We start from the raw sequence: 14,592 nt of genomic DNA on the forward strand, positions 1-14,592 counted from the left end.
TAGTAAACTCTGTTACAGTAAACCTCTGGCTATAGTAATCTCAGTCCACAGGTCCTGAGCATGCACCTGTATGAATATACAATGTATGACCAATTCTGATGTATTACATTTCTGATATAGTAAACTACGTGGCCAGGCCCCTTGGAGTTTACTATAAAGGGATTCTACTGTATAATAAAATCCCTGAACTGCGTCCTCCTGTGTCTGTGCTTCTGTTTTGCATGTGGATTGGCTATGGGCAGCGGGTCAGGATGGGCACGGAGAATGCGCCCATGGGAACACAAGTGCGCATGTATTTGCAGGGTCGAGGACGTGCACACAGCACATGGCGTTGTTTGGTGCAAACCATTCCGTTATTAAACGGGGTTTGAGGTTAGTAGGAGTAATATATTTCCTGTCATCACTCAAAGCCAGTTTCAACCACGTACTATGAGCACAAATATGGCAATGTAATCATTGTGGCAAACAAGATACATATACGCTCCAAAGAATGACCGCTGTAGACGTGTATATATACACACAATTTGTCACCACAGGATATAGCCAATAACATCTGCTGATCCACAGAACAGAACTATCGAATCATTGCACAAGATCCGCTCCACGTGTAACATACAGACTAGCTAATCATTACATGGCCGGCCACATCCACATCTAGATTCAAAAGCCATCAAGCGGCCCATCGCAATGCTAAAGTCCATGGGCGGACTAATCCCAAAAATGCCGACAGCGTCCGCCAACAATGCACCTGGAAGTCCCCTCTACCAAATGATAAATACCGTTGTGAATCGGGCACCAAATGAAAATGGAAAAATACTGTATCAACAGAGGTATTGACGATAGTAACCCTAAAACCCTGCTTCCTGACGCCTAAAAATAAAATCCCCCTTCCTGACGTATAACTCTAAAACCCCTCTTCCTGATGCCCAACTCTAAAACCCCCTTCCTGACATCTAAACTTAAAGAGGAACTCCAGTGAAAATAATGTAATAAAAAAGTGCTTCATTTTTACAATAATTATGTATAAACTAGTAGACCCAGCCGTTTAAAAACGGGCTCTAGGTCTACGGCCGCCACCGCCAATGCGCACAACCCGCCGCGTGCCGAGCGCCCGACCGCACCCGCCCACCTCGCTCGCCCGTCCAGCTCCCTGGTCCCAGCTATCAGTTACTGCGCACATGAGCAGTAACAAAAATCCTGGGACACAGGAACAAATCTGCTGGACGCAGCAACAGTTAGCTTTTATTAGGTAGGATGATTTAGTCAGTGTTTGCCCATTGTAAAATCTTTTAAATCCCTGATTTACATTCTGACAATTAGTACATGGTGACATTTACTGTTGGCAGGTGATGTAGCTGCTGCATGCTTTTTTGGCAGTTGGAAACAGCTGTAAACAGCTATTTCCCACAATGCAGCAAAGTTCACAGACAGGAAACTGCCAGGAGTACGTACTCAAGAGTTTCTTGTGGGAGAGGTTTCACCACAATATCAGTCATACAGCGCCCCCTGATGGTCTGTTTGTGAAAACGAATAGATTTCTCATGTAAAAGGGGGTATCAGCTACTGATTGGGATAAAGTTCAATTCTTGGTTGGAGTCTCTCTTTAAATCCTCCCTTCCTGACTCCTAACCTTAACTGCTCCCCTCACACCTCCCTAACCCCACCGCAAATAACGGAAATACAAAAGAAAAAGATAGATTTAAAAAACAAACATTTCATAAACTATAATTTTCAAAAATGAAACATTTGGGTTGGACGGCCCAGCACCTGCTATTTATCAGGCGCCAAAATTTCTGCTTTGGCCACTCGATATCCGATATTTGCATCAGCGCCTATATCGGTGCACAAATTGTCCATCAGCCACAGGTACCTAAGTTGCCTGCTTCTGGCATTTCCCTGCAATGAGCAGTCCAGTGCTTGCAGCTTGATTGAAGCTTGATAGATCTCTGCTAAAACCTAAATCAAAACTGAGCTTGTTGTGATAGTAGTCGGTCACTATGCTATTGAATTCTAAAGGAATAGCAATAATTGATTTGTGTATCGCTAGTAAGGATGAGTAAGTGAAATTGACAAGCTGGGGGGCTACCTATACTTGGGCGACACTTTTGGCTAACCATCTTGGGGGCTACCTATACCTACCTACATAATACTGGGGGGGGGGGGGGGCACTCCTATTAGTATTGGTGGGAACTAATACAGTAAACTAATACTTTGGGGGTGTATGTAGCAGCCCAACACCCCAATTAATATTTTTTTTTGGCAGGCGGGGGCAACTATGAGATAGCGATTATGTCTAAGAATGGGGGGGGGGGGGGGTCTACTCTGGCTAATTATGTGCAGTGATTTTTTTTTTTTACTTAATAAAAGTGGTGCACGTTTAATCTTCCCCATCATTAAATTTTCCATGCTCCACCCCACCCGGTTACTATGTCATTCCACCTGGCTGGAAACATTTTTGGTGAAAGCAGGGGTGAACTGTAAAAAAATGAATTATCTAAATACCAATATCAAAGAAAACTGTGAAAACATATATTATAAAGGGGGAAAACACATACCTCTTCCCTTCCTTAAGAAGTTTAATAGCTGGTGGACTGCAAGAAAAAGCATAAAAAGTATTAGTACATGTAAATCTCAGTGTCAGGAACTGTATACACCATGAGCAAACTAATTATACCTAGGGGTATATGTTTTAACCTTTAGCACCACCAAGTGGTTATACTGAGCAATTGCAGCCCACTTGGCAGAAAAAAAAATCACTAACATTCAGTACCTAATACTATTACTGATTTATAAAGTGGTATACTCCAAATATAGACACCGGTACGAAAAACAGAATTGGTAGACATAGTAATTACAGTGACAAATACACAAAATGGATAACTATACCCAATACACAAATGGGTGAGAGAGTCCTGTCCTTACAAGCTACAATCTAAAGGAATGCTTTAAAGCTGTGATACTTGAATACTACAGCATTGTCTAGTAAACAATATAACAAACACTAAGGACTTGTTCACACTATGAGCGCTTTGAGATTTTTTTTAAAAGCACTGGCAATTTTAAAAATCGCTTGAGCAATAAATTTCAATGTGAGTTTTCCCACATGAGTGATGAGCTTTCTTTCCAATTGCAATGGTTACAATGGTTAATTTGCATATATTCAGCAGTGTTGCTCTGGGAGACATCTCAAGCTCACTCTAACCTGAATTATCGCAAATTCTTTCTGTTTTAGGAAAGCAAACTTTTGTTTTTCTTTCCAATTGCAAACGCGGGTCCTGCACCATTTTCAGAGCATTTGCCCTTCAATGGAAGATATAGGATAATCGCTAAGCACTTTAAAAAGCGCTTGGATAAGCGATTTTGTCAGCGCTTTACATCGAAGTATATTAAAGAGATTCAGTTTCAGGTCAAAGAGTTCACTTTCTGATTGTCTGCAGAAAAAAATGCTAATCACTCAAACAACACCGGCAACATCACTTTAAAAAGCGCTCACAAAAGCGCTCAGCGCTTGCGATTTATAATGTGAACAAAGCCTAAAGGCCCGTACACACGCTTAAATATAGTTATATGGAGGCTGTCATATTTATTTCCTTTTAAGCAATACCAGTTGCCTGGCTATCTTGCTTGCCTTTAATACTTTTAGCCATAGACCCTGAACCAGCATGCAGATCAGGTGTTTCTGACATTGGGCATGATTCCCAAAGGTTTTTCACCTGTTTTCACCTTTTCTATGTTACATTTTAGGGCTTGTTTCCACTGTTGCGGTGCGGAATCACCTGGATTCCACCGCAGACGAAATCGCATGCGGATGCGTTTCCGCATGCGGATTTCCCCGCGATTTTGCATGGCAAGGAGCCAGGCGAATTTAACCAGGTCACTGCCTGTGCAAAGTTCCATTGCATTTCATGCGAAATCGCACGCGAAATCGCGGGGAAATCCGCATGACAAAGCCGCATGCGATTTCCCTATTAAAAGCATTGCGGGCGATTCGCCCGCATCCCTGCCGCACGCGAAATCTGACGGCTCTGCCGTGCAGATTTCCCCCGCACACCAAAACGCACCCGCACGACGCAGAAGTGGATACTATCCCATCCACTTGTATTGACTATGCGAATCCGCATGCTGTGCCTGCATGCGGATTCACTATAGTGGAAACGAGCCCTTAAGCTCCCAAAGAGGAAAAAATATAATTAACCACTTCACCACTGAGGGGTTTTACCCCCTGACCACCAGAGCAATTTTCACCTTTCAGCGCTCCTTCCATTCATTCGTCTATAACTTTATCATTACTTATCGCAATGAAATGAACTATATCTTGTTTTTTCCGCCACCAATTAGGCTTTCTTTAGGTGGGACATTATGCCAAGAATTATTTTTTTCTAAATGTGTTTTAATGGGAAAATAGGAAAAATGTGGGGAAAAAAAAATTATTTTTCAGTTTTCGGCCATTATAGTTTTTAAATAATGCATGCTACTGTAATTAAAACCCATGAAATTTATGTGCCCTTTTGTCCCGGTTATAAAACCGTTTAAATTATGTCCCTATCACAATGTTTGGCGCCAATATTTCATTTGGAAATAAAGGTGCATTTTTTTCAGTTTTGCGTCCATCCCTAATTACAAGCCCATAGTTTATAAAGTAACAGTGTTATACCCTCTTGACTTAAATATTTAAAAAGTTCAGTCCCTAAGGTAACTAATTATGTATTTTTTTTAATTGTAAATTTTTTAATTTTTTTTTAATTACAAAAAAAAAAAAAAATGGGGAGTGTGGGAGGTAATGAGTTAATTTTTTGTGTAAAAGTCATTTATTTGTATGTGAAAAATGTGTAGGGTGTAGTTTACTATTTGGCCACAAGATGGCCACAGTAACTTTTTGCTTTATTGCGACCTCCAAGCCTCCTTCCGGAAGCTTGGAGGAAGAATAAGGAGGCTGGACACGTGAGTTTCTTCTCACAATGATCGCGCTGCCCATAGGAGAGCAGCGGGTCATTGTGGGGCTTAGATCAACGAACGGGAATGGATTTTCCCGTTCATTGATCTCTGGGCGAGCGGGCGGCGGCGGTTTTACTAGCGGCGGGCGGCGTGTTTACGAGCGGGAGCGCGGACAGCGTCGGGAACGCGGAAAGTACGTGTTTCTCCGTCCCTGGTTTTTAAAGGATGGAAAAAGGGGCGGAGAAATACGTACGCGCGGGGGTAAAGTGGTTAAGGTAAGAAACGTAATATTGAAATTAAGTTAATCAGGAACAACTTACTTTGAGTGATTATTTTGCTGAAAGGTTATCTTTATCAATTAGGTGATATATAAGACATGTATAAGACGTTTTGTGAATAGAGCCCAATATTGTCAGAACTGACAAGATTAGCTGCATGCTTCTTTCTGGTGTTTTACAGACACTACTGCAGCCAAATAGAACAGCAGGGCTGCCAGGCAACTGGTATTGTTTAAAAGGAAACAAATATGGCAGCCTCCATTTCACTCTCACCTTGGGTTCACTTTAATTAAAGTTGGCTAAGGAAGCCTCAGCCGCTAATCAGGCGTGTGCCCGCCTAATCAACTCACCTGATAGACGGCTAACCTATTTGAATACGCAGCTCCCCCACCCACCGCGTGAAATTTTGCACGCACTGTTCCATCGTCCCTACACCCCCTCACATAGCAACAAAACGCATTGCCAGCTACATAGCTAACACACGTCTGTACAGGCCGGCCTAGCGATGTCATCCAAGGGGATCGGTCCCGATCCCTAATGGGGGACATAAGTCAGCAGTGGTGCCGACTGCACTTTAAGCAACAAAAAGCAATGAAATTACCTTTCTGCATCTCGCGTCCACAGTGGGGTGTTAGGAATCTGAGTTTCATAGTATTTAGATGCCCGATAGCAAAAATCACTGCAAAAACACTGGAAGGGTATTTTGTTTATTTTTCACAAGCAATGTCACACTCTTAAACAACACATGACATATGTCAAACAATCTGGCAGCAGGGAACAGATAGGATGTTCCATTGGTCATTGTTACTCTGTAAGGGAGCTGAATTAAAGTGCAGCGGCAGATGACAGAGACACGGTTCAATTTACAAACCTTAATTTATACAGGAACACAGGATTTCAGGAAAAGTCTCATTTAGGATTAGAGCTAAAGATATAATTGTTTAGCTCATTAGCTTATTTTCACTTCAGGTGCACTTTAACTTTTACTTTCTCACACAAAATAAAGTACATATTGCTACACCTCCCCTATACGAGCATACTAGAACTGTCTAGATCTTTTAGATAAGTATATAAGTACTGTAATGTTAACCCTGCAGGTAATTCTTCTCCGTCATACGTATAAAGCACCCTTCACACTGGAGGAGCAGCAGGGTTTTGTACACGATTCCTTAGGTGACGGAGCACTGCCGATGCAGTACAGACGCATCATCAGCCTCCTGGCATCTGTTGCTATGTGTGGGGTGGAGGGAGTGCAAGCGTTGTGCAACGGAGCAGACTCCCGCGGAGGGGGCAATTGTACAGTGCTCGGGTATTGGAGAGAGGTCATGCGGCCAATGTACACATGCTATGCGATGCCCTGGCCAAGTTCAGACCAGCATGTGTACATAGCTTGATGGATAGCGACCCAGCCAGGTCAACGGCTTCTGTGCATGCGCTCCTCCCATGGCTGGAAACATTCTGCGCAGCCGCAGTGCTATTGTGCAGAACGCTCCCAGCGACGGGAATGCGACCCCTACAGAGGGGACCCCAAAAGTGTAGCTGATGGACCTAAGGTTAGGGATACAGAGGCTTCTAGGAGCTGGAGGAAGCCCAAGGTAAGTGAATCAGCAATAATGTTTTTCAGCTCATGTAAACTTTAGGAGTAGTAGCCTTCTTTGGCTTCGGCGATAATATTCAAAAGAATTTAGCAGAGAAAAGTGTTTGTTCAGCTAAACAGAGCTACGATGTGTTCACCAGATACATCCAACATACCCCATATCACGGACAATGACACAATGCTCTGACATGAGAAGTTCCGACAAAATACTAAGCAAAACGTTTACTACGATGAATTTATTTCAGATTTTGTGAGGCAGTGTAAGCCGTAATTTAACCATCTCAATAAACACTAACCATTAAAAAAGATACCTGCATGTAAATGGGCTGCTTTTCTTTTTAACAGCCTGGCAGGCTGATCACTGATGCCCGCTCTGTTTGTTTACGGGCGCTTGAGCGAGCGCAAGCTCCCTGCAAATCTGGCGCATCGCGACATCATGCGCCCGTGTGTGGCTGAGGAAGAAGGAAGCCACTCTTTGGCCGCCATCCTGCGTTAGGCGGTCACAGAGTGGTTAATACTTAATATATAACCTGCGTGCTCCTTAAAGGGAAGGTTCAAGCAAAAAAAAAAAAATGAGATTCACTTACCTGGGGCTTCTACCAGCCCCATGTAGCCATCCTGTGCCGTTGTAGTCACTCACTGCTGCTCCAGTCCCCCGCTGGCAGCTTTCTGACCTCGGAGGTCAGGGCCACATTGCATACATTTTTACGCATTCCAGCTAGTGCAGGAACAAAAATTTACGCGTTTCACCACTAACGCGTAAAAATGTATGTGTTAATGTTCCTGCACTAGCGGGAATGTTTAAAAATGTATGCAATTTGGCACTGACCTCCGAGGTCAGAAAGCTGCCAGCGGGGGACTGGAGCAGCAGTGAGTGACTACGAGGGCACAGGATGGCTGCATGGGGCTGGTAGAAGCCCCAGGTAAGTGAATCTCATTTTTTTTTTTTTGCTTGGACCTTCCCTTTAAAACTTTGTTGTGGATTTAATCTATACGAAACACCAAACACTGTGCAAAGCCTGGTACACACTTTCAATTATGATTGGCCAATCACTGACTAATTTTACCACCTCCAAGTAGTATGAGGTTCAACAGATATTGAATACTATGAGCAGATTGTGTAGGTAAACCCTTATACTACATGGAGGCGGTTAAAGTGGTCAGCCAATCATTATTGAAAGTGTGTGCCAAGCTTTACTGCAACTTTCAGCAAGCTTGACTTTGGAGGCAAGACCACAAGAATTCTTATCAGCAAATATTATATAGCATTATGTATATAGCATTATTGATCAGGGCCTTTTTTTTTTTTTAAACACCCAGAAGTATATGGACACTAACAGTTTAACCTTGACACTAACTTTTACTATCTCATTAACCTTAAAAGTACTTCTGAATCAGTCAGGGTCCTTCCTGTTCCCCGTCCCTCTAAGTATTCGACTGGATCCTTTTGTCCAATACCTTCCCAGAAGTTCCCCCATGCAGCTGTGCACAATTCAAAACTGCACAGATTTCAAACTGTGTGTGCACAGTGAAAGTAAGCGTTTGTCCAAGGACGCTTCTTTCACAGTGCATAAGCAGTTCAGAATTCACACCTACGTCGGGTAACATCGCCGCAAGTATCACCGGGTGGGTACAAGGCTTTACTTTTGCCCACCATCGCACAATCTACAGTCATGGCCACATTGGATTTAGCCCCAGCCTATGCCAAAAACACTTTCAGGCTTTGTTTCCGCTACAGGCTTGTGTTTTATGCACGAACATTTAGAAAAATGAAAGAAAAATGCATCTATTTTCCCAAGTTTTTTCACAAGAGGCTTCTGTCTAGCATATATAATAACTGACTCTTCCTTTGCCTATTTTGTAAAATCTACGGTATATGTAAATTTGCTTTTCACATGCAGAATCTTTGAGAATCATTATGCAAGATTCCGTCATAAACACGTGGCATGCAAAAACAAAAATACAGCAGGCTGTACGTTTTTTATTCCCACAACGCAAAAAATTTGCACATACAGTAGTTTGCAAAAGTATTCTGCTCCCTTGAAGATTAACCTTTTGCCGACCGCGTCACGCCGATGGGCGTGTCTGCGGCGGCAGCCCCAGGACCGCCTAACACCAATTGGCGTAAAGTCCTGGGGCTCTGTTTTGCAGGCGAACGCTGCGCGCGCATCTCCTGCTTGGGGGGCGGAGCTCCGCCCCGCCTTCAGTCCGCTCGGGAGACTGTTAGACGGAGTAATCGTGATCTATTTACATGGTGCAGCGCTGCGATCAGCAGCAGCGCTGCACCAGGGGCTGGGGGACAAGAGAGCGATTGGCTCTCATAGGGTGAAGCCTATGAGAGCTGATCGCTATGATTGGCTGGCTGGGAGGGAGGGAAGGAAATTAAAGAAACAGGCTCTTTTAAAAAAAAAATGACAAACACAAATATTTGTAAAAATAAAAAATAAACATGGGGGGAGCGATCAGACCCCACCAACAGAGAGCTCTGTTGGTGGGGAGAAAAGGGGGGGAAAATCACTTGTGTGCTATGTTGTGCGGCCCTGCAGCTTGGCCTTAAAGCTGCAGTGGCCAATTTGACTAAAAATGGCCTGGTCACTAGGGGGGGTTTAGCCCTGCAGTCCTCAAGAGGTTAATGCTGGGAATACACCATACAATTTTCTGTTAGATTTACCTGCCAGATAGATAATTTCCAACATGTTGGAAATTAACTCTCTAACCATCTATCTGCCTAGCAATTAGGCATTGTTCTGCTCTGCAGGAGATAACCAGAAGACAATGCACCAGAGATAATGACCAGTCTCTACAGAAAATAATTTAATTACAGTAAATCTAAACAGAAAATTGAACAGAAAACAGAAAGTTGTATGGTGTATTCCCAGCATTACACATATTGTCATATTACTGCCACAAACATGAATCAATTTTATTGGAATTCCATGTGAAAGACCAATACAAAGTGGTGTACATGTAAGAAGTGGAATGAAAATCATACAGGATTCCAAACATTTAAAAAATAAATAAATAACTGCAAAGTGGGGTGTGCGTAATTATTCAGCCCCCTGAGTCAATACTTTGTAGAACCCCTTTTGCTGCAATTACAGCTGCCAGTCTTTTAGGCCTCTTTCACAGGGGTACGGTGCGTTTGATGCATCGTTAAAGTCGCACAATGTGCCCCTAATGCAGCGCATGTAGGTTATAAAATTGGACGTTATTTTGTACTACGTTATGTGTCTCTTGGTGCACCGTTTTCGTTGCATACTGATGGAATGAAAACGGCGCATGCATTACATAAAAAAACAAAACAAAACATTGCTGAGCATGTGCAACACACATAACGCAGCAAATGTATTGCTAAACGCACAACATGCAGCACTTTCTAAATATTGCTACGCGTTACACACAACGCAATGTGTGCACTGTGAATGTCGCACAGACTTTGCATTGCTGTGCGTTAGTCTGCGTTGGAACATTTTCTAACGTGCGACTTTTAACGTCGCTCTGTGAAAGCAGCCTTAGGACATGTCTCTACCAGCTTTGCACATCTAGAGACTGAAATCCTTGCCCATTCTTCTTTGAAAAACAGCTCCAGCTCAGTCAGATTAGATGGACAGCGTTTGTGAACAGCAGTTTTCAGATCTTGCCACAGATTCTCGATTGGATTTGTATCTGGACTTTGACTGGGCCATTCTAACACATGAATATGTTTTGTTTTAAAACATTCCATTGTTGCCCTGGCTTTATGTTCTTTATGCCCCGGTCACAAGTAAAATACCATAGCAAAACACAGATCAGGTTGTCTTGAAATTAACGTTATTTTTACCTTTCTTTCTGTGATGTCATATACTTTGTTTGTCTTAGTAGAAATTTTATACTTTTGTTTTGGTACCTATGAGAAAAAAACAAAACATATCAAAGCTGAATTAGTTATAAAAAAGGGGGAAACAGTAAACAAAGATGTGCTTCTGGAGGGTAACATTCATGTCTTTCCACAATCAGCTGCTTAATTTACACAACAATTAAAATATACTGGTATACTGTGTACAGATACTCAGGACAACGGGCAGAGATGAATGACTGGAGCTCTGTGTTGGGAGATAAGTGTGTGCTAAGGAAGATGGGTTAGGGCCTTTGTCCGCTAGTGCCAACCAAACTAGCCTTTTCCCACCCTCACCCACAAGTAGTTGTCCAAGAGTCCCTAGCCAACTCCTATTCAAGACTGCCTGACAACAGACAAGACAAAAAAGTTATCTTTAAGCCATACACCTGAACTGGGGTCAGGCAGGAGCAGAGAGTATGCTCATACAGCAATATAACATACAATTCTGATAACAAGAATTTAGCCTGTTCGCGTAAAAAAATCAATAATGTTTTTTTCTGAAACAGGAGTTACACTTGAAGTTGCCATTTGTGAACTCCCTTGCTCATCCTACAATGTGGCCATTTAGCAAATGCAGCCAGTGAAATTGGAAATTCCATTGTACATGCTACTTTTGTGACAGTGATATGCAGAGAGATGAAGTCTAAGGATGGGCTAGGCAGCTCACATCTTTGTTATCATAGGTATGCATTAAGCCTTGTACACCCGCCTGACGTAAGTAGACTGAGGCAGCTGATAATGACTGCCTCAGCCAATTATCAGGCATGTGTACGGTAGCTGGGGACCTCCGACCGAACTGCCGGATCTACTCAACCCCAGCTATGCCGATACCCATTGTTCGCGCTACTTCCCCCCCCCCCCCCCATGATGTCACGCACCCACCGCTCGTCTTCCCTTTGTTGTCCCCTGCAAAGCAGCACAGTGCATTGTCAGTTAATCAGCTGACACGTGTGTGAGCAGCCCAGCAATGTCCCCAAAGAGAATCAGGTCCTGATCCCCAAAGGGCAACATCCGTGAAAGGTGTGTGCGCACCTTTAAAGGGATAAGACTGTGAGCCCCTCTGAGGGACAGCTAGTGACAAGGCAATGTGACATGTAGAGCACTGCGGAAAAGGTTGACGGTATACACTAAATAAATGAACAATGAACAATTTTTAACAAATAAACATTTTTGATTACCTAGATTATGTTCTTTGAGTTATCTCATTTTATTCTCTCTCTCACTCTCTCTTTTCAAGTTGCCATTAAGTAAAACTGGATCTATTGTGACTATTAATTCTTATTGTAAATAAAGCACTACAATTCACATAAGCAGTTACAGAAGATGCTTACATTTACTAGCCTCTTGTTACATATAGGATATCCACACTGCATGACAATTGACCTTTCTTCTACCGTATCCTTGTAGTGAGATGGAGAAATGAATTTGGCCTGCAAGAAGAAGTCAGTGAAAGATCAGTACAAGATGTATACAACCTGGGGCTTCCTCCAGCCCCCTTCAGGCTGATTGGTCCCTCACGTCTTCCCAGGCTGCCTGGTAATTCTGGCAGTTCTGCACCTATGACTGATTGCGTGACTACTACCAATTTTTTCCTCTCCAATTCTATGTCAGACTAGAACCCTGTTACCTAAGGAGGAAGCAAAGGGGGAGGTGGTCATAATAAGTGTTAGTTCTGTGCAAAGGAAGAATCCCCCAATCTGCAGTACGCATTATGCATAGGACTCTGGGAAATTTGACTACTTTTCCCTTGGAAACTTAACTGGAACAGGTAAATTATGTCTGTCTTCCCGATATAAAACATTTCCCTGGTCTATCATCTTGCCCCACTCAGTACTGACTCAGGTTCCAGTAGGATTTGCACCACTTCTGCTAGCTTTGTACTGCTTGATAGAATTAAGCGCTACACAGTCATTGATTACACACTGCCTTCTGACTGTGACCACCTCCCTACGCTCTAAAATTGCTAAGCTGATAAGTAATGGCCTTAACCTATGAAAATCAGTGCATCATTTGAGAAGATCTTATCTCTTACAGATAGAAGCCCCTGGTAAGTAAAGCTCAAACCCACAACCCCCCACTTAACAGTTCCTTCAAGAAAATACAACCATTAGCACAAACTTGCTTTTAGCTTTAGAGTTATGGATCCATAGCAGAGAACTAAAAGTAACAGTTCACAACACTTACACAGTCTAGTAAGAAATCATTTGAGATGTTGTTCTCTAGGAGGCGTTCAACAATTTGGTGAGCTCTTTTCTCACATTCAACCTTGCGTCTAACAGCCTCTTCCAGGGCAGCTCTTCTGAAGGGTTAAATGACAAATATCACAGTTTTATTTAAAAAAATTATATAGCATCAATAATCTATGCAGACTATACATGTTAAACCTTTAACTTGCCTTAAAGTGAACCAGAGACGAAGCACCCTCATGTATTTTACCATATATATAAGTGGGAACATTAGAGAAAACACCTACCCTGCTCTCCGTTTCATCCTCACTGCTAAAAGTGTCTGTTATCAGCTGTGATAAGAATCCCGGACTGAGCATTCATCTGGCTTTGCCGGGAATGATTATTGCTGAGTCATTATAGCAGAGCCACAAGGGGGCAGGCTTGGGCTTGAAAAGACACCAGAGAAGACGGACTCAGCTATAATCTTTCCTCCGTAGCAAAGCTAGACTGAATGCTCAGTCGGTGTTTCTTATCAGAGGTGATAACAGTCAGATTAAACAGAGAACAATGAAACAAAGAGCAGATTAGGTGTTTACTGTCATGTTCCCACTGATTTATAAGGTAAAATACATGCGGGTGCTTCGTCTCTGGTTCTCTTTAAGTGCCATCAAAAGAAAGTCAACTCTATCCAGCTGCAAATGGATGTAGCGAACTGGTAGAAAAAAAATAGGATGGATCTGACTGAACCTCCTGAGACCATATTCTTCTGTTTATCAAGTGCTAGTCAGTCCTACACCTTAAAGAGATTCTGTAACAAAATGTTCAGCCTTATTTCTTCTATCCTATAAGTTCCTATACCTGTTCTAATGTGGTCTGTCTTACGGCAGCCTTTCCTAGTTGCACAGTGGCTATCTCTGTTATATAATCTAATCTTCTTTCCTCTGATGGCTTTGTCGGGCTCAGGCACTCAGGCAAGAATGTGCTTCTCTGCTTGTTATAGTTGTTATAGACAGAAGCTATAAACACCCTCTCCACGCCCCCTGCAGGCTCTGTATGAGTCACAGACTGAGCTCCTCTCAGCCTATCACATGCCATGTCTTTTGTTTGTAAACCCTGCCTAAAACTGGCAATTACAAGCAAGGATTGCAGCAGGGAGTGGATTTTAGAATTTTAGAGTACAGATTCTCTTTAAGACTCGGTACACATTAGTATAGCAGACCTGACCACTATGGATGCTAACGGATGCGAACGGATTCTATGTTAACCAATGGATCCGTTCACATTGCTTCATTTATTTTTTTTTTTTTAACAAATCAATTTTTATTTTGAAAAGACACAGAGAAAAGCGTGTATACATACAAAGTAGAAACAGTGGGAACATTGCGCTCCAAAACACAGGAGATAACATCCCATTGACTCAAAATATAACAGCATTTAAGAATGGAACACAGTAACGTATATACTAGTACAGATATTAATGAAGTAAAATATTACTGCATATATCGGCCATGGAGTTCAGGATTAGCATAATATATATGTTCTTACACAGAAAACCACCTAATCCTTGCTCATGCCTAATAAGCAATAGGAGGACCTATCTCATAGACACAATGTCCCCAAGAAGGAGAGGAAAAGAGAAGTTAGAGAAGAAGAAAAAGGAAGAAAGGAAAAGGAAAAAAAAGGGGACTCCGACCCCACCCCCCGGCCACACACCCCGGCACCACCACTTCCAACGGT

General features: G+C 42.6%; 1 protein-coding gene across 1 annotated transcript in view; it reads right to left on the reverse strand.

Annotated features, from left to right (window-relative positions):
* The window catches only part of RPAP2 (RNA polymerase II associated protein 2), a 78,066-nt gene that overhangs the window by 58,104 nt on the left and 5,370 nt on the right, over positions 1–14,592 (reverse strand). The window contains exons 3-7 of the mRNA XM_068242611.1: positions 12,872–12,986; positions 12,019–12,117; positions 10,631–10,696; positions 5,815–5,903; positions 2,556–2,591 (exon numbers count right to left, since the gene is read on the reverse strand). Coding sequence (XP_068098712.1) covers positions 2,556–2,591; positions 5,815–5,903; positions 10,631–10,696; positions 12,019–12,117; positions 12,872–12,986 — 405 coding nt within the window. The remainder of the gene's footprint in view (positions 1–2,555; positions 2,592–5,814; positions 5,904–10,630; positions 10,697–12,018; positions 12,118–12,871; positions 12,987–14,592) is intronic.

This window comes from Hyperolius riggenbachi, chromosome 6 (genome assembly GCF_040937935.1).
Source record: "Hyperolius riggenbachi isolate aHypRig1 chromosome 6, aHypRig1.pri, whole genome shotgun sequence".
Classification (NCBI taxonomy): domain Eukaryota; kingdom Metazoa; phylum Chordata; class Amphibia; order Anura; family Hyperoliidae; genus Hyperolius; species Hyperolius riggenbachi.